This window comes from Myotis nattereri (genome assembly GCF_964212035.1).
Source record: "Myotis nattereri genome assembly, chromosome: 8".
Classification (NCBI taxonomy): Eukaryota; Metazoa; Chordata; class Mammalia; order Chiroptera; family Vespertilionidae; genus Myotis; species Myotis nattereri.
This window is the reverse complement of record NC_138083.1, coordinates 87611188-87635648: the sequence shown is the minus strand read 5'-3', so window position 1 is coordinate 87635648 and position 24461 is coordinate 87611188. Positions and strand designations below refer to the sequence as shown.

General features: G+C 53.6%; 1 protein-coding gene across 4 annotated transcripts in view; it reads left to right on the top strand.

Annotated features, from left to right (window-relative positions):
- MAPRE2 (microtubule associated protein RP/EB family member 2) overlaps positions 1-11087 on the top strand; it is a 119420-nt gene extending 108333 nt beyond the window's left edge. For all 4 annotated transcript variants that reach the window (XM_081097724.1, XM_081097723.1, XM_081097726.1 and 1 more), the window contains 3 exons: positions 2752-2891; positions 7175-7333; positions 8537-11087. In XM_081097724.1, coding sequence (XP_080953850.1) covers positions 2752-2891; positions 7175-7333; positions 8537-8608 — 371 coding nt within the window. In that variant the 3' untranslated portion in view covers positions 8609-11087. The remainder of the gene's footprint in view (positions 1-2751; positions 2892-7174; positions 7334-8536) is intronic.
- Positions 11088-24461: the final 13374 nt, after the last annotated feature.

The following is a 24461-nucleotide window of genomic DNA, read 5'->3' as shown; positions in this document are numbered from 1 at the left end:
CTTAATTGCATGTCTTTAAAACTCTAAACTCCTGAAGGTACTAAGATCCACCCGTGTTTTTTCTGTTCTTTAATTTCTTCGCATTTATTCATTCGAAGGTAAAATGTGCAGCTAATGTGAATCTCTCAGATCCTCGCTCACCGGATGTTTATTTCCCTCTCTATTCTGTTTCTTTCCAAACAACTTCATCAGAATTTTGAAATCCCTCTCATTTTAAATTTCAAATACTAATTATTTAATGGATCTGTTCTTGAAGTTCCCGAATGTGTTTTCCATCCCTTTCATTCTTCGGCCTGTGCCGCAACCCCAGTGGGGCCTGCCCTCCCCCGCCCTGGCCCGCTCACCCGCAGCAGCGCCTCCGGGTCTGATACAGGGGGACCCCGTGTTCCGGGCCTGATACAGGGGGACCCCGTGTGCCGGGCCTGATACAGGGGGACCCCGTGTGCCGGGTCTGATACAGGGGGACCCCGTGTGCCGGGTCTGATATGGGGGGGACCGGACCCCGTGTGCCAGGGGAAGGCCGGGCTCTGAGACTGGTGTCCACGGGCTGCAGGAAGCACAGGCGCCACCTTCAGGCCGAGACTGGCCAGGGGTGGGGGTGGGGGTGGTGGTACAGACCTCACAGCATGCGTGGGTTGGCCTGTGGGCAGCAGGGCCCCCATGAGGCTGCGGGCGCTGTGGGATGTGCCCTCGGTAAGACCTGCTGCCACAGACGGTCGGTCTGTTTGCCAGGTTCTTCGTGTTCGGGTGTGACACACACTCTGCTTACAGGAAGGTCTGAAGGAACCTCACTTTTCAGAAGCTGCCTCCCCGCTGGGCAGGTGGTGGCTCAAGAGGGCTCCTTGCAGACCAGCGAGGTCCCACCCTGCCTGCTGCCCCCTGCCCGCTGCCCCCTGCCCCCTGCCCCCTGCCCCCTGCCCCCGCCGCTCTCCTCCGTCTCCTTCCCTGGCGCCTGGCCTTCACGCAGGGAACCTGGCTGCTGCCGTGGACACGGGGTCCCGGGAGCCTCGGCCCAGATGCGGCTCCCACAGGCCTGGGCGCGCGTAGGTGGGCGTGCGGGTCCCTGAAGGCTGGTTACCCTCTGAGCAGCAAAGCCGGCTCCAGTCTTTCCGACGTGACGCTCCTGTTTTACACTCGGCCAGGCGTCTGTCACTAACACCCCCTGGGAAGGCGCTGCTGCTTCTCAGGGGGCACTCCCACCTGTGACTGACGGCCCCCCCGGGGACTGGACCCACGGTTTATAGCCTCTGCTCCTACCTGGGCATCAAGAGCGTGTGTGGACGTTGTTAGCTGCTGTCAGCACCTTGTAACCCTCTGCCACCCTCTGCCGCTACTGGTCAACTGTAAGCCCCTAACCAGGTTTTACTCGCTTGTTTGTGTATTAAACATCTGTTCCTTCAACAAAGAGGCCCGCCGAGCACTGCGCAGTGCTGGCTGCAAGCCCGCTGACCTGCTCCTGGCCCCCCTCTCCCCTGGCCGCGCCCCGCCCACCCCCCCCTTCAGAGGCATCAGTGTGGGGGACGGGCCACAGGAGGGGCACCTCTGCCAGCGAGATGCCACCATGTCAGAACGAGTTCAGAGCAAAGGGGGGTGCCCGGCGATGACCTGAGTGAGTCCTGCAGTGCAGAAGCCTCGCCATAGCCCTGTACCTGCTGCTGGGCTGCGGGGTCACCCCCGTGTCTGTGCCGAGGTCTAGACAGAGGGGGAGCTGAGGAGCCCAGCCCCAGGGGTGAGGTCTTACCTGAAATCAGTGCCTTTTTTTCTTCAGTTTATAGCATTAGTAGCGATGCTGTGGAATCACGTGGTTAGGGTGCTGACCCTCCGATCTCTTCGCTGTAAAGGCGTGTTTTCCCTGTAAAATAAGTAATGTATCGGGTGACGCCTTGACACGTCTGTCTTATTCCCCAAAACATCTCAGTTAATGTCGTCGAGGAGCCTCTCCAGAATCCTTGGAGACTGCTTTGTCTCGTTCTAAGGTTTCCTCCACGGTCAGTGTCCTGTAAGGTCTCTATAGCCGGCCCTTTCCCCCGTAATTAGACCTTCGTGTAACCAGTGCATTCCAGCACATTGCAGCCTTTTTTGGTTTTTGTGCGCAAACTGCCCCCCATGTGGCTAGTGGGGGGCCCTCAGCTGGCCCCGCAGCCTGACACCTTGCTTTCCACACACAGTCCCAGCTCGTGCGCGCTCCCTGCCACCCGGCCGTCAGCCATTTCTCACGGAGCCTCTTCCCGAGTAACAGAAACCAGGACTGGGCACCAGGCTGCGCGCTGCACGGAGGTGTCGCTGTCCCCACGCTCCTTCCGTGACCAGAGCCAGGAAACACGGTGTTAATATTTCCTCCAACGTGTTCATCGAGCATACGGTCTTTTCCTTGTTTGGTAGAAACTCAACGATGGTGCTACTTTAAGCTCATCTGAAAACCTTCCCTCTTAGGAAATAAAAGCTTAGAAATCTCTTTGTGTCTGTTGCTCTTACCTCTCTGGAGGGAGAAGGACACCCGCACTGACCTCAGTTACTTGTCGGGGAAAACGCCTCGCACCCAGTGCTCAGAGGGTTAAGGAAGTTCCAAGCCGACACTGCATTTTACCGTGTGTCCTTCCTACGGTATCTGAGCTGCTTCTGTTCCGGCAGGGATCGCCGGCAGTGCCTCCCAGACATGTTAGCGAACTCCTCCTAACTCATCCACTGGCTCTGTGTCTGCACAGCATCTTCCTGTTGCCATTGTTTATCGTTGGTTCTGCTTGCTTTCAGGCGCAGCTAAGTCCAGTCCAGCATCTAAACCAGGCTCCACACCTTCTCGCCCCTCATCAGCCAAAAGGGCTTCCTCCGGCGGCTCGGCATCCAGATCGGACAAAGATTTGGAGACACAGGTCCTACAGCTGAATGAACAGGTACGCCCTCCTCCCTGGCCCCGTGTGTGGGAGCATGACAGGTGGAGGGGGGGGGGGTAACTCTGGGAGGGAAGGTTGAACCGCGTCCAGCATGGCCAGGGGTGAACCTGAGGAGGGGCGGTGAAGGGTTAACGAAAACAGACAGAGAATACAGTTGGGGCCAGGTGGATCACTGTGTGACACAGTCTGTACGGAGCTTATTTTATAGTCAGAGCACACAGAGCAAAACAAGGGCAAGATGTTCAGTGTTCTTGCGAGTTTCAAATCTGCTTCTTTTCTGTTGTCGCCATTCTCTGAGCTCTGTCAAGCTTTGTTTAAGGCAGCACTTGCTGCACCCTCCATCCCCCACAGCCCACATCCCTTAGCTACCTAGGACTGCAGGGTTGAACTATAAGGTCAAGCTTACAACCGTAGCCTTTTAGCTGTAATTGTGCTGGGAGGGCTTTGCCCTCCAAGCTGGGGCTTGTATGTGGCTTTGCCACAAGTCAGTCCGAGGCTTGAACCTGCCGGAACGCTGTAGCCGTTCTCCACAGAAGGTGAGGCAGAATCTGTGGTTGCAGACAAGTAAGAATGAAAGGAACTGTCCGGGCCCACTGTGAGTACAGATGTTCATCACAAATCTCAAAGCTGCGTTAAGACAGGACACAGGGCTCGGCCCAGGTAACTGCAGGTTTGCTGGCCACCTCCTCCCACCTCCCTCCCCACCCCAAACACACCTGAGCGTCTGTCAGGAGCCCCCTCTAGCCCACGGCCTGTCTGTCCACTTCCGGCCGGTCTCGACCTTGAGGCTTTAGGGCTAGTCTCCCTTCCTTGTCCTCACAGCCGGTGTCAGGCCTGTTGTGTGTGACCGACCCTGCGCGTGATGCTGGGAGTGTGGTGGCAGCAGGACAGCCACCCTCCCCTCGTGGAGCGTGCGGACAGCACTGTCAGGCAGGGGACCACGCAGCCAAGAGCGACACCTGACACTTCCCCGCGGCCGAGACTTGTTACCCAGGAGCACTGAGCCCAGTCCCGGGGTGATCAGAAAGTCCAGTGTCTTTTCAGTAGAACGTTCCTTTCCGCCGAATATTCCTCCCGATCCCAGCAAAGCTGGCTGCACTGCCTTCGGATTCCCTGTGTGACAGCGTCGGTGCTTTCTAGCTGACAGCAGCTCATTGTCTGTATGAAGTCACACTGAACCCACTCTATGTGGTGTGTGTTTTAAGGGAGGGGTTAGAACTTTATTTCAAACAAAAAATTCTGCCCATATAAGACAGGAGTGTTTAGTGGTCACTCTCAGTTTAGGTGTTCATAAAGTTTTAATAGTAATAAAGCAATTGGTAGGGAGGGGTCCGCTGCAAAAGCCATCAACCTGAGTTAGGAGGAGGCTCTTGTATCCGGGCTGCTCCGCCCACTGGGCGGGGAGCCTTCATCCAGGTCCCCAGGCCATTCCCACCACTCCCTGTTCCCACCACTCCCGGGCCTGTCCTTCCCACCACTCCGGCCGTTCCCACCACTCCCGGGCCTGTCCTTCCCACCACTCCGGCCGTTCCCACCACTCCGGCCCGTTCCCAGTGATGCATCTGATGCTTGATGAGCCAGCGAGCGCCTGGAAGTAGTTTTGGAGATCATTGTACATTTGCAGTCAAGAACTAGTTTAAAAGCAGACAGTTGCTAACCAGGGCATTTCGTTACAATTCTGACCACCAATGGAAAAGGCGAAGCCTTAAGTCATCGCTGGGTCGGACTTTGATTTAGAAACCGGGATGCCCGCGTTACCTGCCGCGTCTGGGTTGGAGCCCACACGGAAGTCCCGGTAACACTCATTCTCCTCAGGTGGCAGGCGGGGAGGACAGCCCTGCGAGCTGGGCCATATGCCTCACTGCTCGAAGCCTGCAGGGTGCCCCCCGGAAACGGGGGGGGGGGGGAGCCACCCAGGCACCACTGGGTTAGAACCGGGACGCGGGACAGGAATGCTGAGTGAAGGGCCTGGGCTGGAGGTGGGTTACAGTAGCAACAGGAAGTGAAGGTGCCGTAAACTAGGAACTCGCATGTGTCTGCGGCTGTGCCTGCGTTCCCGCGGTCTCCCACACACCGCACAGCACCACAAGGCGAGTCCAGCCGCGGAAATGAATCAGAGGATGGGGGAGAAAGACATCCTGGAATAAGCAGGGAGTTGCTGGGGAGCTGGCACCCAGGAGGTGGGGGGGGGGGGGAGAGGGAGAGGGGAAGGCTGCTCCTGTCCTTCCCTGGCCTCCCCCCGCCCCCCCCCCCCCAGCTGTGAGAGTGAGGGAGCAGGAGGCACCGGGCTTTATGAGTGGGACTTCCAGCATGGAATCGGCTGCCAATTGATCTTTCATCATATAATTTAGCCCCTGTGGGTTTTACTAGGGAACGTTCATAGCTGCGCGTCATTACCTGATGCGTCTGGACCACCACCAGGGGCTGACGTGGGCTGGGGATCGCTGCCGAGGCCTCAGCTCTCTGCTCATCACGCAGACCAGAGCGCGCTCGCGAGGCACACAGGCCTCGTGCTTGATCAGCTGCGACCGGAAACCCTCGTGCCTATGGGGGGGGGGGGGGCTTGTGTTAGAGCAAGAGAGGATTTGGAGAATGAGCGGAGTTTCCTTTCCGCGGAATTGAGGCTGCTGGTTGCCTTCGGTTTTTACCAGGGTCCAAGCAGCAGTGCGATGAGAAATCCGCGGGAACTGGTGGCAAGTGGGTGCCCTGCTGCTTGGCGAGCAGCTCCCGGAGGCATCAGCGAGGTGCCCCGAGGGACCGTGGCCTGGGTCTCGCAGGATGGACACGGGTCTGCCCCCGGGTGCCCCGGGAGGGACAGGAGTCTGCCAGGTGTACGAGAGGGTGGACGTCGCCTGTGGCATCACTGATCCCACAGACTGGCTGCGTGCACGGAGGCTCTGTCATTAGCAAAGGGAGACAAATTTCCGGAAACTGCTGAGGGTGGTGCTCCGTGTGCTGAGGGCCGTCGGGCGACTTCACTTGCCTCCTAAAGAGCATTCTCTGCGTGAGTGGGAAACGCACGAAGGGCAGAGACATTGAGGCTCTCGGAGCAGGAACGGTGATGGTTTGGGTCCGAGTGGAGCTGCTTACCCGAGTGCCCCCTCGGCCGGCGACAGCCCCGCTGTGCCTCCCTCCAGCCACCAGCACGCTGTCCGTGACCACCTGAGGGGCGCACAGCCCGCAACGTCCTTGGCCAGCATCACGGAGCAGGAGGGGGGACTATTTCCTGAGGAAATGAGCTTCCATCTCTTCCCATCGCCCACGACACCGGGACTGGAGTTAGGGTGCACTCGCCAGGATTTGGGCTCCCCCGTTCTCCTGTGTGGTCAGCACCCGTTTCCCAGGAGATTGCATTTGTCCTGTTTGGCCCAAAACTAAGGGTGACTCCATGCAGGTGCCGTGGAGCCACCAGCGTCCTCAGAATACATCTGAGTGACCACAGCGCCAGCCTCTCTCCCTGCCTGTCCCTCCTCGCCTCGCGCCCCCTGCAGGAGGGGCAGCTCTGAGGAAGGGGTGGCTGGCCCCCTGGCCCTGTGGGCAGGCGCTGTGTCCAGCAGGAACCCTCAGGCCCTGTTCACACTCACACTCCCTGCCGGGCGGGCGCTGTGTCCAGCGGAACCCCCTCGGGCCCTGGTTCACACTCACACTCCCTGCCGGGCGGGCGCTGTGTCCAGCGGAACCCCCTCGGACCCTGGTTCACACAGTCCCTGCCGGGCGGGCGCTGTGTCCAGCGGAACCCCCTCGGGCCCTGGGTCACACTCACACTCCCTGCCGGGCGGGTGCTGTGTCCAGCGGAACCCCCTCGGGCCCTGGTTCACACTCACACTCCCTGCCGGGGGAAGGACTGCGCTTGGAGGTTGGACAAGACGTTTTGGCCCAGACCCAGGCCGCACACAGTTCCTCCCACGGACGTGCACAGCGCATCTTTCTCTCTGCGTGTCCTGGGCTGCGCACAGGCAGGCGATCGCGTGTTTGCACGTCTGTCTCTGCGTGTCCTGGGCTCCACACAGGCAGGCGGTCATGTGTTTGCACGTCTGTCTGCGTGTCCTGGGCTCCGCACAGGCAGGCGGTCGCGTGCTTGCACGTCTGTCTCTGCGTGTCCTGGGCTCCACACAGGCAGGCGGTCGCGTGTTTGCACGTCTGTCTCTGTGTGTCCTGGGCTCCGCACAGGCAGGCGGTCGCGTGTTTGCACGTCTGTCCCTGCGTGTCCTGGGCTCCGCACAGGCAGGCGGTCTCATGTCTGACGCCGGGCGGCGGCTTCTCCTCCACCCTTGGCCCTGCAGGTGCACTCGTTGAAGCTGGCCCTGGAAGGCGTGGAGAAGGAGCGGGACTTCTACTTCGGGAAGCTGCGGGAGATCGAGCTGCTGTGCCAGGAGCAGGGCCAGGAGAGCGACAGCCTCGTGCAGCGGCTGATGGAGGTCCTCTACGCCTCCGACGAGCACGTGAGTGGGGGGCGCTCGCTGGGGGTCACCGGACTCAGGGAGGACACCGCGCAGCCAGGGCCCCTGCGGTCCCCAGCGGGACAGAGCGTGTCCTCGGGAACACGCCGCGTGCTGTGGCACTCGCACCCCCGGCAGCCTGGGAGGAGGTGGGTGGGGTGGGGGAGTCGAGGGAGGTTTTGATTGAGGAAACAGGCCTGTTCATGCAGCCACATCTCCAGTGCCTGTCACTCGTCCGAGCCAGGCCATGCTGGCCTCACCAGCGCTCACAGGGTCCCACCTGGAGGCAGCCGGCCTGGCTTCGTGGGTCTGCCCTCCCCGTGCAGCGGACGCGGTCCGTGCGCGGAGTGCTGGGCGGCTGTCAGGACGGCCGGTTGCGGTCAGTCTTGTCGCGAGCTGTGGGAGGTGGCCCGGCCCTGCGTCTGAGCGAGGGAGGCTGAGGCGTGCGGATCGGCGCTGCCCAGCCCCGCACTCACTCCCCACGGAGGAGACGCCAGATCCTGGCCCAGCAGGCGTCCTGTGTGGGAACCCGTCAGGGGACTCCAGGTTTAGGGCCGACATGGGCCGCTGAGGTCCTAGCTGAGGGCAGGCAGGACGGGCCTCAGGCCAGAGCTCTTGCCTCCTGGGTTGATTTGAAGGGGGTCTCCCTGAGGACTCCACTCAGCTTCTCTCTGCTCCTCACATCACCACCCCCAGCACCCCTCACCACACACACACACCAGCTCGCTGCTGCCGTCTGGATTCACCCCCCACACACACACACACACACACACACACACACACACGCACACACACGCACATGCCAGCGCGCTGTGCAGGCCGTGAACACCAAGCAGAAGTGATGCTCTAAGGCACCCTCGGGACTGAAGGTGGATGTAGCAGGTCCCCTCCTCACCTGCTCACTCGAACCCCTGGCCTCTCTGAATCGGAGCCTGTGAGAGCTGAGCACAGTCTCAGCAGGGCTCCCCTGCAAGGGAGAGGCCAGGGCGGCGGCTGTGTCAGTGTCACTCTCGGGCGGGTCTCCTGCTGCTTGGGCCGCTGTTTGTTCACCTTATGAAGCAGGTGTCACCAGCAGGCTCCGGCGGGCTTCCTTCCAAAGCACAGGGAGAGCCGGGCCGGGCTCCCGAGGGAGGGAGGGAGGGGGAGGGAGGCACCTGCTGGCCTGGGCCCGTGTCAGCTAACGCTCCTGCCCCCCCCCCCCCGCAGGAGGGCCCCCCCGAAGAGCCGGAAGCGGAGGAGCAGGCGCACGAGCAGCCCCCGCAGCAGGAGGAGTACTGACGCTGCCGCTGCCGACACTCCGTGTCGCGTGGGGACTTTGCTTCTGGAGAATTGGAACAGGGTGGCCTCAGCGCCACGGAACGGCGGTCACGGGCGCAGCGCTCCGTCCCCTCCTCTGCGAGACCCAGAGCAGCCCTGGGCCGCCAGAGCGCCCTCCACACGCCCTCCGCACGCCACGGCTGCGGGACTGGTCTGTCTCCTCATTTCTTCCAGAACTCTCCCCCCACCGCCCCTCCCCCTGGTGTGAAGCAATGGTAACTTGATATTGGTATTTATATTGGCATTTCTCACCCGTGTCACTAGATGTCACACACCGTGGTGCTTTGATGTTTGCGAGTCTAACCTCTGACATGAATCTGTAAGATAATAAATGGGACAAAGGGAAAGAGATACTTGATACGAAAGCCATAACGACAGTGACTTGTTTCCTAGGGACAACACGGAGCCCGCGGCTCCCTCTGCTCACGACCGTGAAGGGAAGGGAAGGGAAGGGAAGGGAAGGGAAGGGAAGGGAAGGGAAGGACGGAATCCAGCCGGGCCCTCGCCCGGCAGCCCCCGCGCGTCAGGCAGCCACACTTGTCCTGGTGGTTCTTCCTCGAGAAACAGTCTCACCTTGGCCCGCGAACCGCCTGCCCCGTCCCACCCCACCCACCCCGGTTCTCATGCGTTTTCTTTCTCAGGGTCCCCTTTGGTGGGCAGCCACCCTGCCACAGCCGTTGTCAGCTCTGCGCCCCGAGGGCTCCAGGGTCCCCGGGCTCCAGGGTGGGGGGCAGCCCCAAGGGCGGGATGCCACGCACCTGCTGGAGGGAGGACCTCGGGGAATGGGGTGGTTCCAGGAGCACCATGGCTGAGGTTGAAAGGAACCTTCTGGAATAGGAATTCCCCTTCATACTGCGGCCTCCGTGCCATTGCCCTTTGCTAGACCGGGGGGGGGGGGTGGGGGTCAAAACCGAGGAAACATTGATGAATTAGAAGCATTCCTTTTTTTTTTTTTTTTAACTAAGATTTGCACATTTTCTTAGTATCTTTGCCTCCTTTTTTTCCCCTCTGAGAGATGGTTTCCCTTCCCGGATCCTTCATTGCACTCGGTTCCTAACTTTAGATTCACCTTCACTGGGCATTTGGCTTGGTAGGTGCAGCCCAACAGCACACAGTGTGCCCACCCACCTTCCTCTTCGCGGAAAAGCTGACAATAAATTTCTCAGCTCTGTGTCATAACGCGCTGACGTTTCTTTATGATGAGATGCTGCACGGCCGCTCTGACGTTTCCGCCGAAAGCAGCCTTCTCAGACCACCCCTGCAGCAGCGGCCGGGCCGCGGTGAGGAGGAAGCCACTGCGGGCCTGGACCGCTCCGGGCGATGGACTCCCTCCTCCTCTCCGCTTGCCCCGCGCTGCGGCAGCTCCGCTCGGGCTGCAGCCTGGCCCTCGGCAGTGACGTCCTCCGCACCTGTTCCAGGTGGTGGTGGTGCTAGACGCAGCTCGTGCCTAACGCCCCCCCACCCCACCCGCGGCCTGTTGTACATAGGTTCCTTGTTTTAAAATAGCTTTCATAGGGAGGCACTGTGAGTAATTCCATACAGACCACGTCAGGGTTCCTATGGAGCTTCCTGCCAGCCCTGCAGACGCAGCCGGTGCACGCCATGGCTGTGCGACCTGCACCCGCGCCATTTCCCCCTCAGCCCCAGCTCCGCTGTAAACACACTGGCCAGGGAGTTTGCAAAGATAACCTTCCCAGTCACCGTACTCCACTCCCCTCCCCAGAGTTGGAGCACACTCCTCACCCATGTAGGGAAGAGCTATGTCCCTCCTCCTGTCCCCTCACGGAGACCTGGGGACTCTTGAACAGCTCCTTCCCAGCCCCGTGGCTGCACCCCAGCTCTGTGCAGGCCACCTCTCGTGGGCCAGGCCTGCTCCTTCCTCTCGATGGCTGTACCCCGTCATCCCCTCCCCATTGCGGGCTGGCTGAGCGGTCACCCTTGGTGTGCGCCCTGCTCCTCCCTCACACCCACCGTGTCTGGTCATAGCACTTCCACAACTCGTGTCAGATAGGAAGTGACCGAAGCTGGGGGCCAAGAGCCTGTCTGCTAAGCAGAAAAGCAAAAAAGACAAACACGCTGTTGACCCGAGAGAAGTCAACCCCAGAAGGGAGCCGAGGACCCCTCCCTGGTGAGTATCGCCATTCTTCCGCCAAGGTTTATATGCATTCAGATCACTTTACCACATAGTACACCAGAAAGCTTTGGTTATATATGAAATGTAAACTGAAAGGAATGTAAACAGATGTATTGTTCATTATAAATAGAGCTAAGTAAGGACATAATAGAGGAAGAGGTCTTATCAGATGTATCACATTCGTTTTCCATTGCCCACCGTTGTCGCATGGTAGAATAGCCTTTTGTCGCTGAATATGTGAATAACTTGGACTTGCGGTTATCTTTTTACATATTTAATAAAAAAAAAAGTATATGTTAACATTGACTCGGATCTATAGATTCTTACGGTTTGGTGCTGAAGGTCTCCTTTCGAGTGAGTATGTGGAGACGAACAGGCTACTTGTGTGGACTCACATTATAATTACACCGGGAGAGGGGGTCTTTGTTTTTATTGATGGCAAATGTTTTGACTGGAATTACAGGCTAGTATTTGATAACAAAAGTAGCAGCTGTAATACCTTTAAAAACAAAGACCCAAAATGAACACCTGGTCCCTCGGGAAGGTCCAGCCACCCCCTGGACGGGACAGGCTGGGCAAGTGGGAACGGGGAGGGTTGGGGATGGGGGAGGAAACTTGGTTGCAAAACGACGGTGATGGGCTGAAGCTCTTGGATGACGTCTCTGTCCCTCCTCTGGTTAGCTGACTTTAATAGGAACGATTTACAGACATAAATGGAATATAAAACAAAGTTCCCACAAATGTGTTCCGAGTTTCAATCCGATCCCAATTCACAGCTTACTCCTAGGACTCTCTTCCCATCGGGCATACTCCTTGCACCAAGGGTGGGACCTTTGCCCGCCAAGGGCCATATGGATATTTGTAACATGAATCGAGGGCCACACAAAACTATCAACTGCTACGTACAAAACCCAGCCTGCTGTATCGGCCAAACCCTTAATTAGCTCACCCCTAACGCCTCGGCAGGGCCCTCAGGCCGGACCCTCCCCACCCGACTTACAGAGGCGACCTCCTTCCAGTGGAACTTTTTTTTACCAGCTTGAAAGTTTTTCAAGACAGAAGAGCATGTGAAAAGAAAGGCGTTAGAACTGGCCCAGTGAGCCACCTGCAGAGACCAGGACAGGTGCAGGCAGTCTGTGGGAGGCCTCGCCAATGCCCACTTCACCCTGGAGGTGCCAGCCTGCCCTACACTCTTCCAGGCACCACCCAGAGGCCAGCTTGTTCCTGTGCTGCTCTGGGCACCCACTTCCCCTTCACTTGCCTTTAGGCCCTTCTTTTAAGAGCAAAGACCTGGGAAAGTAACAAGACAAAGATGCTGCTCTCCATCTACACCCGCTTCTGCACGGGGTCTGAGCCTCCCCTGCGCTGGGAAGGCTCAGGCTCAAAGCACACGCTCCCACTTGGTTCCCCAGCCCGGGATGTGACCACTGACCTCCCGCTCAGATGTCCCACACCGTCCGGAATGGCTGCGATCACCTCACTGAGAAGGCACGCGGGTGGCTCCAGCAGGCACATCGCGAACCGGTGAAAGTGGTCAGATCACATGTTTGCTTCATTTTATTAAATCCGAGATCATCCCTTAAAACAGCATGTGTTCCTACTGAACTATGTAGGCCAAGGCCGGGGGAGGGGATAAAGTAATGCCACTAAATACGGGTTATAAACTGCCAGTTCTCTAAAACGAAACACAGCTTCATTCCTGACCTTCCTGACTCTTCCTCCTGACCGCGGGGACACGGCCGCGGTGCTTGGTGCAGCTGCGCTCACTAGTCAGCAAGCACTGACCGCAGGCACTGGCCACCTCGGCACTGAGCGGTGCTGCCAGGCGGCCTAGTGGGCACCGAGCGTCTTCCTGGGTGTCGGCAAGTCCTGTTCTGCTGAACGGGGAGCTCAGATGTCCCACCCAGTGCACTGGAGGAGCTCTGGCTGTCTTGCCTAACGGAAGGCCAAGCTTAAAATCCACTGAGCACCCTCCGGGGGGCACCGACAGCAGATCACAAGGCTGCCCCGGGGCAGGCCCCCTCCCCGACTCCAGCCTGGCCCCCGCACCGGGGACAGGTAAGGCTCACACAGAAGGTGTGTTCGCTCAGTAAGGCCTTGCCTCCTCCTATTTAGGTTTGGGACTGATTGTAACAAACAGGAAGGCCCAGCTGGAACTAATTTGTCGAATGCCTTTTTTTTCTTTCCACTGAAAGAAAATGCTCAATCTTTTAAGAAACCGACAAGTTTTAATTTTTTTTTTAATCCTCATCCGAGGATATGCTTTCGCTGATTTCTAGAGAGAGCAAAACATCGAGATGAGAGAGAAATATCGATTGGTTGCCTCCCGTAGGTGTCCTGACCAAAAATCAAACCCACAACCTTTTTGGTGAATGGGATGATGCTCCACCCAGCCATGGCAACAAGTTTAGCTTTTTAAACAGGTCCCTTGTGATATTTTGTCAAGACTGGGTGTGAATTCAGTGTTTTTAAATGATAAGAAATATTACACAGCAACAGATTACTGGAGCAATGTAGATGACAAGAGGGCATTTTATTCTGTTACCTGTGCGAGCATCATGCAGAGAGAATGTGACTTCAGTCCCATTGCTGCAGTAACAACTATGAAATAATTTCGCACATCTTTGTTCACCGTCATAAAATGAGGATGTAAAATGAGAGAATCAGACGATGATCTTTGAGATGCCTCTGATTCTTTTTTTTTTTTAAATATATTTTATTGATTTTTTACAGAGAGGAAGGGAGAGAGATAGAGAGTTAGAAACATCGATGAGAGAGAAACATCGATCAGCTGCCTCCTGCACATCTCCCACTGGGGATATGCCCGCAACCCAGGTACATGCCCTTGACCGGAATCGAACCTGGGACCTTTCAGTCTGCAGGCCGACGCTCTATCCACTGAGCCAAACCAGTTTCGGCGCCTCTGATTCTTAAAAACTCTGATTCCCAACAAATAAGACACACACACACACACACACACACCCCAAGGGATCGCTCCCCAGTGAGGCCTATCTTCCCTCGCTCGCGAGAAAGTGAGGCATTCCTGCGACACTGGGCGTAGGGAATGGAAAGGAAGAGTTAGATTCAAAGGCTTTCCGTCTCGGCAGCTGCTGGAAGGGCCATGCCCCTGGCAGCTGAGGACAGTCGGGCTGGACCCCGAGTCAGATCGCAGGTCCTGGAAGAGGCGGGTGCTGCACTGACTCAGTCCCTGCAGACAGAGCCACAGTGGCGGTCAGTGGTCAGAGCAGTGATGCAGAGTTGAGGGTGAGCCCTCCCCAGTAACAGGTGGCTTCCCAACAGTGAACAGCCCACCAAGGAGGTGAATGTGCAACCCAGAGCCGCTCCAGGCGGGACCCAGAGTGAGGAGCTGCTTTTTGGAGGAGTTACAGAAGAGCCCAGGAGACGTGGGGAAAGGTCCCCTCAGAGGCCAGAGCCATGCAGGCCCCCGAGTGCATGACAAAGCCAGTGGGTGAGGGAAGATGGAAGGAGGGACAAGAAAGTGAAAGAAACAAAAAAACGGGGGACAGCCTCAAGGAGGATTGACAGATCAACAATATCAAAGCCACAGAGAAGACACAAATGGTAAATCTGGGAAGTTAGTGGCGTTGACAAGAACTGGATAGATGGTCAGCTTCAAGCAAACCTTTTCAGGAGAGTAGTGCGCTCAGAACAGCACAGGAAAACTGCTTGGAAACCATCTAAACGCCAAAGGAAGGGAATAAAGAAAGATGAGAGAAAATGGAGCAAACTCCAACAAACTGTGGAAGCCAGGACACTTCTGTACAAGCCCCGACGGGAAAACCCAGTGGCCGCCAAGCCACCGAGGGTGCGAAACGCAAAGAGAACGCAGTGGGTACAGGACTCAGACCTGCTCTTCAGACCACCTGCTCGCGGGGTTATGGCCCGTCAAAGTGGAGCCCTAAGCAACCCCGTAAATCAGAGTCCAAGACATTAGGGCAGCGGTTCTCGGCCTGTGGGTCGTGACCCCTTTGGGGGTCGAACGACCCTTTCACAGGGGTCGCCTAAGACCATCGGAAAACACATATATAATTACATATTGTTTTTGTGATGAATCACTACGCTTTAATTATGTTTAATTTGTAACAATGAAATTGGGGGTCCCCACAACATGAGGAACTGTATTAAAGGGTCGCGGCATTAGGTAGGCTGAGAACCACTGCATTAGGGTGATGAGGTGGACCTTAAAGGACCTATTCTGGTCAGATATTACTTTAAAGGAAACATTTAGATTTGAATAGACTTGATTTGCTATGAGGAGCAAATAATAAAAATATCCGTTTCATAGATAAAAAAGAATTGCCATGACAACCACAACTCAGCCTCCGGGGAAAATATAAATAGGAACCAGAATGAGAAAATTACAGAGAAATGGACTTTTTCTGATTTGGAAACTATTTCAACTACTATTCTTTAATGTTTTACTCATTTGGCTCTGAGATGAGAACATGAAAATACTCCGCCATTTCAATAGCTTCTTTGTGCTACACAGTACCGTGTGCAGAGCATCATCTAATGAAAGGACACTGGGAACCAAGACCATCTCATGACTGACCCGTCCCCTCTGATGCTCAGAGGACCGCACCGGAAGTTCAGCATGGGCGAGCGTTCAATGCGTGATAGCGCAGGCCGAGCGGCAAAAGCAGGGAGCGGGATGTGGGACCCACACATCTTTAGCTGCCAGATTGTAAAGCCTCGAGCCAACCTCAAAGGACTGAGTTTCCTACCACTTCTCCAGCATTTTCCTTCAACCGTGACAGTCCCTGAGGCCTGCCATGAGGTTTGCTATGTATTTGGTGAGGGCAGGTCCAGTACAGCAAGGTCAGACATCCCTCCCCAGCTTCCCTTGGGATAACCTATCACTTTCCAGAACTTTCTGGAAACCAGAACGATCAGATATGCAAGCCCAGGGACCCCCAGGATTCAGGGTTAGGGTACACAGGGATTTGATCCCTCCCACAGGGCATTTGCCCTGACACATTTTCATGGCAATGTAAGGAAGCCGGTTTTTACCTGTCGCTCCTGATTAGCTAGGCTGCAGTCTGCTGCCTGCCCCTGTCTCCTCACTCCCTCGGCTGGTGTCCTCGGATCCTCCCGTAGCCTCAGGCCCAGTCTTTCCCCCCTACTCTGGCTTGCTCCTTCATCGAGCCTGGCACCCACTTGTGCTGTGGCCTGGCTGCTGCTGTCATTCAATCTCTGTGCCCTGCAGCCCTGGCCGGCCAGCCCGCCCTTCCCCTGAGCCCTCTCCTGCCCCAGAAACCCCATGAGGCAGCTCCGAGCCACCTGCCCATCAGGTGGAGTGGTTTGGACACGGGTGTCCTCCGACAGCCCGGATTCCTCCCACGTCACCCAAGTTCAACACCTTCCCCAAGAGGAGGAGAGCTGTCAGGGATGCGCTGCGCCTGACAAGACAGGCACATACAGGGGCGTCCTTCTGACGTTGCCATTTGAACTAGAGCAGTGATGGTGAACCTTCTGAGCTCAGCGTGTCAGCATTTTGAAAAACCCTAACTTAACTCTGGTGCCGTGTCACATAGAGAAATTTCTTGATATTTGCAATCGTAGTAAAACAAAGACTTATATTTTTGATATTTATTTTATATATTTAAATGCCATTTAACAAAGAAAAATCAACCAAAAAAATGAGTTCGCATGTCACCTCTGACACGCGTGTCATAGGTTCGCCATCATTGAACTAGAGGCTTATCACCCCCTGTATCAACAAAGCTCATTGAAATGTGTCATACTCTGGTAAGTTAATTATGAATCAGAACAGTCATGTCACCAGATTCTGAGTACGTTTTGCTAGATTGTCCATAAGTAAACTTTCAGAACAATTTGTAATCATTAGCAGGTATAAATGTTGAAACATAAGTCACCCATTTAAATTCAAGTTCCTTCAGGCAAAGGAAGCCAAGGAGAAAATACACACATGGCACTACATCAAAACAAAAGGCTGCACAGCAAAAGACACCGTCAACAAAACAAACAGGGAGTCCACTGCATGGGAGAACAGATTTGGCAATGATACATCTGATAAAGGGTTAATATCCACAATATATAGGGAATCATACAACTTAACAAAAGGAAGAGGAACCATCCAATTAAATTCAAGTTCCTTCATCCAGGAGTCGTCTATATACAAACCCAAGTCTTTATAGAGGATCCTCACGCATGGGAAGGGCATCCTGAAATAACGTCTGCCGCCCCAGCTCTGAAGGCGGGAAGCCAAAAGCTAGACGGTTACTGACTGTGCAGCAGATACGCTGGCTTCAAGGACTCACACATCCACTGCGGCTGAGCCCTGCCCCAGGCGCCTGGAGGAGCCACTCCAGATCTGCATATACACAGCCTGGGGGCCTGGGCCACAGGTCACGTGGGGGGAGGCTGCCCCCCCCCCCGCCCCCAGAGCAAGAAGGGAAGACACGTAGGAGCAAAGCTTCATAAAAAACTATCTTTCTCTGGGATTTTCTTCCGATTTCCCCTAAAGAAACCATGCAAGCGCCTACTAGAAAGCGCCTGGTCCCCACAATAACTCCCGGAAGTCTAGCACGTTCCATCTTGGCCGCACGAGAGAGCTTGCACTAAATACTGCCTTTCAGGAACACCGGGCTCCTCGCTGTTGAGCATCCTGCCTGGCTATGCATGTGCTCCCACCTCAGGTCTCCTGCCAACCCGGGAACCAGGTATAAGCGAGTAACACCGCTGAGCAAAGGCATGGGAAGTTCTGACCCCGCCTTTCACCTCCCACGCTGCTCCCTGTTCCTGCCAATGCCCTGGCCCAACAGTGGTGTTCTCTCTCTCTCTCCCTCTCTCTCTCTCTCTCTCTCACACACACACACACACACACACACACACACACACACCCCACAGGGCCTGCCTCAAACAGGATTTCACGAATCCCAGGGTCTTTCCCCGAAGAATCTAAGGAGAAGTTGGAAACGATGCGACACGGTGAGTTTCACAGCTGAGTTTCAGACCCCGGCCAGTCTGAACCAACGCTCCTAACTCCCCTCCAGCGCCTTCCAGTTTACCTTTTCGATTTAAGCTCACATATGCAACTGTGATGCAAAGTCTGGAAAAGCAAGGAACCCATGGCAGGATGGGGAGGTGGGAACAGACATTTACCAAAGAAAAGTTGTTATATTTCCACAATAATAAGGTGTGGTGACAACAGAAATACTTTACTGTCTTCTTAGAAAATGAGAGAGCTCTCGGCCAAGTACACCAAATCCCCGCCTGCAGCGGTGGTGTCACTAACAAGACGACTGGTGAGTTGTTACAGTCGTAGTTATTATTTTAGAGGTGCCAGCTAACCAGGCTGTTCAGGCTTTTTTAAATCAGATGCCTAGCATTCCTAATTAACACATGAGAGAAAAGTTACATTTCAAAGAGAATGTCAATGCCCGGCCATTAAGTGATGGGAAACGTTCCCCGACAGAATGCGGAGTCTCCACACCAGGGCCGCGTCCACGTGTAATTCTCAGCAGTTCCCTGGCCCTTCGTGGGCCGGATGTGAACATGACTCCACGCTGCTCATTTCATAACCAGGCTCCAGGCAGTCAGCCCGGAAGCCTGAATCTCCTGTGCAGACCAAAGCCTCTAGGAGTGAGAAGGGGCCATGGACATCATTACACCAACTGCTCCTTCGTTGCCTGAGTCTCTGTCAGATCCCCGCCGTGTATTTCTTCACTGGGCTGCGTGCCACACTCTGCCCGCCCCACCTGGCCCCGCTGCCTGAGAGCCACACCCCGGGGGAGGCCACCATTCCACCTTTGGACGGCTCTGTCTCATGATTGGCTGTAACTATCAGGGGAAACGGACCGGTGATTCACCTGAGGACATGGATGCATGTTTATGTTCCTCTGCAATGCGAGTCCACAAAAAAGTCAGTACCTGAGATCACCGGAAGAGGATGCAGACAGAACTGTGGCACAGGTTCAGCCTAGTTGAAGCATATCAGGCCACCAGGCTGGTGAACAAAATGGTACCAAAACCCTTTAATAAGCTCGCATCCCACGTCCACATTACGCAGTGTTTTTAACGTGAATAAATTCGCCACCAACCGGAAAGAACTGTCAGCTTGTTGGTTCAGTGCTGACGGGCAAATGCAGCATTTTGGTCGCAGGACCGGGCTTCATGGTATCCCAGAGTCACTGGACACGGTGACCTAGGAGGTCTATGCGGCGTGGAGCTAGTACAGTCATCTCAACTTGGGTGACATATCCAGGTGGTGGGCGCAATGCTCTGCAATAGCACCATGGAGAACTAGGTTTCTAGAGAGAAAATGGAGACGTTGAAAACTTGGAATGCAGAGTGTTAAAAAGTGGCGTCTCCCATATTACAGCCTGCCCAGGCAATGAACCCACACTCATTCTCGTCAAAAAAAGAGCATTGCAGAGGCTCACTTTCTCGGTTCTTAAACGAATACTTTTTGAATCTTTAATATTTTTCTTTGTTTTACAGTGTCCTTCCCTGGGACAGAAGGTTTTCCCTCAAATAGTAAAACAGTTTAAGCATTTGTAATCTAAGTAAATAGCCTAAATATATCTTCTCTCCATGTACATTCTCAAGAGTACAACTTGGATTCCCCGAGTTTAATGAGGACGAGAGTTCGACTGTTTCCCATTAAAAAGAGAAAAGAGTAAGGCAGAAATTCAGTGTGTTCAAGTAAAGTACAGCCATCCTCACATCTGTAGCATATTAGAGGAGACACAAGACAAAACATTGACTCTTGAGGTCAAATCTAAATTTCCTGCTGCAGTTCTGAAAGAGTTGAGAATTTAGATCAAAAAAAGCAACAAAGAAAATGAGACCCAAAATGTCTTAAAGCAACTTTCAAAGGCTATTAAATGCCAACACTTACTTATTTCTTTGAGAGACACCAATATGGTCAGCAATCACCCAATACCCACAAACAAAAGCCAGTGAAAATTTTGCGCCACCTCAAGTCCTTCTCCAAATGGGGGCTGATGCGCCAGGCATCCGTGTGTCACGGAGGTGCCATCCACCACCCCTGACTCCTCGGCCCGCGTGTGGGATGCTCTTGACTCCCCACATCTTCCTCTCTAGTGTATTCTCACATCACACTTGAATTTCCAAGAGATCATTTCAGTCTCCTTTGGAATCTACTGCCCTTTAATGTCTTACAGCAAAAAGAAAACCCAAATTCCTCAAGTCAAAAGGTCAGCAAAGCAAGGCAAATTATCTCAGCAAAAATCAAAGAGCCACAAGGAGGCCAGAGACGCAGGGTTCTGAAAACTCCATCTTTAAGTTGCCTTTCACGTCTGCGACCTCTCCTTTATCAAGCTACTGAGTAAAGCGACGGTTTAAGAAAGTAATGCTGACCAACCGGTTTTGATGGCTCCGTGCAGCTTCTCTAACATGCAACTGCTCAGAAGCACACACACACATGTAGATGAAGAATTTGTTATTTTGAACTCAGAATGCAATAGCCTCTCGTCCAAACCTATGATAAAATGAGGTCCATATCTCTAAACCTTGCACATTACAAAATTTTTTCAACCACAAAGATTTTGATGGAATCAAGAAACTCAAATTAGGAGGAATTTATTATGAAGTCATTTTAGACAGGTCTTATATCAATTTATGCCTCGGTTTCAGCATCTAAGAAATATGGGCCGTATGGTTGATCTTCCAGACCTTCTACCAATTCTTCTTCCTTGTCTTAACAGATTATGAACCCTCTGCCCCAGCGGAACTACTCCTGTTGCTCTTTGTTCTGCATCACTGGTTACTGCTTCTCCGTCTCTTCCTCTTGTTTCTCCCCTTAATGCTGGAAGGTCCCAGAGCTCAGTCCTGGGTTCTCTTGCTTTCCTATTGTCAGTCACACCTTTGGAGAGCTCATCCAAGATATTCCAGTGACTCTCGAATTTATATTTTTATCTCAAGCCCTTCTGAACTCCAGAATTATATAGACAACTGCCTATTTTATATTTCCATTTGGACGTCTAGTAAACATTGCAAACTTTTCGAACATATATGTCCCAAACTGAACTCCCGATTGTCCCTACCCTGCTTTTCCTCCCTTCAAACTCCGACGTCAACCTCCTCCTCTGGAGTCCTTTCTGCATTAGCTCTGCTCTCACCATGGATTTCTATGCAGTTAGCCAACAACAAAAAATGTGCGTTAGCATCTTCGTTTACAGACTCTGTAAGTCTTAAGTCGTGCATGCATACAGCTAACTCCCAGTTCTGTATCTTATGATAAATGTGGTTTTTTAACTAGTGATTTGGTGCCTTTTAAAGCATGACAATATCATTTAAATTACAGGCACAGTGTACAATTCAGTTACTTCTCTCCACAGATTATAAAACAAAATCAGTACAAAATGTCGAGGACGTTGCCAGACGTAGAACCACAGCCACTGGACGTGTGAACGAGGAGATCAGAGAGCTCCCTGGTCACACACGGTAAATACTGAGGAGGTCACATGCCTTCTTTGGTGAGAAACCCAAACCCGTCATGTCTCCCAAGAGCCTCGGAATGTAACCTCTCAGGAACAGGGTCTTTCCCAGGGTAATCAGGTTAAAACACAGTCATCAGGGTGGGCCGTAGCCCAGTGTAACTGGTGTCCCTCCCTATAAAGGGGAAATTGTGACACAGGGAGGGAAGATGTGAAAACACCCAGAGAGCCCTGGCTGCTGTGGCTCAGTTGGTTGGACATCGTCCCGTGCACCAAAGGGTCGCTGGTTTGATTCAGTCAGGGCACATGCCCGGGTTGCGGGCTCGATCCCCAGTGTGGGGCGTGCAGGAGGCAGCCGGTCGATGTTTCTTTCTCTCTCTCTCTCTCTCTCTCTCTCTCTCTCTCTCTCTCTCTCTCCATTCCTCTCTCTCTAAAATCAATAAAAAATATTTCAAATTAAAAACCACACACACAGGGAAAACACCCTATGAAGAGATAGCACTGGAACGATGGATCTGGGAGCCAAGGAACGCCTGAGGCCCCCAGAGCTAGGAGAAGCCTGAACAACTCCTCCCCCAGCGCCTTCAGAAAGAGCGGGATCCGGCCTACGCTTGGTTCCGACCTCCGGCCTGCAGAGCTGTGAGACAATAAACGGCTGTTTGCAGCCGCCCGCTTGTGGTATACTGTTACAGCAGCCCTACACACCCATTGCTGGGGTGCGGTAGACTGAGCTGAGACCTGTTAGACAGCCACATCTTCTAATTATTCAGGTTGCAACATACACGATGAAAAGGAAGTTTTACAATTGATTGTCTTGATTCCAGAGTGACTTTGTAATTATTACTTCACAATCGTTTCACTGCTGAAATACCAATAGCATCAAATCCGCATCTGGGGTTGCAACAGCCGACTTTGCCTCGCCCGTGCACAGCGCCCGCAAGCATTCTGTTTCCCGAGTAATTACACTCAGTTTGATTTATGAAATGGAAATAAAGAAATTTACATAAATGGTAACCCCAGTAGGAGGAGGGAAGTACCCATCGCCAGGCACGAGCTGGGCATCAAAAGGCAAAGGCCAAACTGGGAGTTTTCTATGTGTTTTATTCATTTTACTTCATTCTCAAAGACTCAGCCCTGCCTGTTCTCTCCCGTTCCCAGTGAGACTATTTCCCTGCCTCTAACCAAAATGCTGGTTTGGCAGGAAATGAGGAGGAGGTTCCTTCTGAATGCGGACTATTCCCCTCGGGTTAACTCTCGGGTCAGAGCTATGTTTACAACAGTATCGTTTCTGTGACATATCACAGGGTTACAAACAGCTCCCACTGGCCTGCCCTCAATTGCTCTTCCCATCAGCCCCAGGAGGTGCACAGAGTCTACATCATAATCCTCATTTTACTGACGATAAAACTAAAATCCGATTAAGTGACTTGTTCAAGATCAAGCAACCAGCCCTGGTCAGTGTGGCTCAGCTGGCTGGGCACTGTCCCATGCACAGAGAGGTTGCTGGTTCGATTCCCCGTCAGGGCACGTGCCCGGGGTACAGGCTCGATCCCTGGTAAGGGGCATGTGGGAAGCAGCCAATCAGTGTCTCTCTCTCTCTCTCTCTCTCTCTTTCTCTCTCTCTCTCCCTCCTTCCCTCTCTCATCTCTCCTCACTCTCTAAAAATAAATTTTAAAAAGATCATGCAACCAGTAAAACCCAGGCTGGAAGCCAGGTATTCTGTTATCAAATTTCAAGTTCTTTACAGCATCGTGTTCTAGATTACTTGAGAAATATCTGTTTTACTGCATAATGCTGGATATCTCTATAGCTGCTGTTGGCAGTTGCCATGTCATAAACTTATATTACTTTTATAGGCTTTAGTTTTAGAGCAATTCTAGGTCCACAGCAAAATTGAGCGGAAAGTACAGAGAGTTCCCATACACCCTTTGTCCCCACACACGTTTAGCCTCCTCCTCTATCAACACCCCCACTATCAACACCCCCCTATCAACACCCCCACAGAATGATGCAATTGCTACAATTCATTGGCATTTTTTAACTATAAAGGATCTTTAAGTGATAATCCTATTAGCATGCTCTCATTAAATAAGACATGTGGAGATAATGTGTAACTCTTTTGGGTGCATGCCATGCATTGGGGAACGTACCAGGTGTTTGCATATGTGGGGACATTTAACTCTCACAACTCTGAGGGGACAATTGTTTTTATTTTTATCTCATGAAACAGAGGCGTAAAAAGGCTTGATGCCTTGCCCACACTACACATGGGAAGCCAGGATTCAAAATTCTCCAAAGTCTATGATATTTCTGAGGCACTGGGCATCAGGGGAAAGACTTTGCAAACCTTCTCACTCTCCAATCAAGGCAGGATCACACAGTGGTTCTCAACCTTGGCTGCACATTAGAATCACCTGGGAATCTTTTTAAAATCCTGTTTTCTGGGCCTCATCCTCCGGAAATTCTGTTTCTTTGTTATGGGGTGGGGCCACAGCATTAGTAACAAAGAAACAGAATTTCCGGAGGATGAGGCCCAGAAAACAGGATTTTAAAAAGATTCCCAGGTGATTCTAATGTGCAGCCAAGGTTGAGAACCACTGCCCTAGAGCAACCCCAGGTCCCCTGGCCTCCTTAGGAGCCCACCCAACCTTCAACAAGCCCAAGTCAGTCAGCAGTTCATCACCTAAACCCAGGAGAGAAAAGCAGGAACCAAGGTGCTGCTCAATGAATGACTGAAACACACCTGCAAAGCCAGTTAGCGTTGACATGAGGAAGCAGTTGAGCCTCGCCCTGCCCAGTGCAGGCCATGATGCACTCTTCACATCTCAGAGTCCAAAAACCTTTGCGGACTTCCACCACCCACATGCGTACCTCAACCTCTAGCCCCAGGTCGAGGTAATTCCTTTTTCTCCTAAGATGACAGTCACATTGAGTACCAACGAGGCTGAGAGGGAGGGGGAATGGAGAAGGAGGCGAAGGGGGAGAGGAGGAAAAGAGATGGAGAGGGAGAGGGAGAGGAAGGGGAGGAAGGGGGTGTAGGGGAAAGAGAAGGGAAAAGGCAATTCCCAGGGCTTGGGAACCCGACTGCCCAGGCTCCAACCCCCACCACATACACATGTCACCAGCCTCCCCACCTTATCCCTCAGTGAACCCAGGAAGGACCTCAAGGCGTGGGCCTCCATGTCTGCTTCTGTCTAAACTCTCCCAAAACATCATCCATAGTTTCAACCGGCTC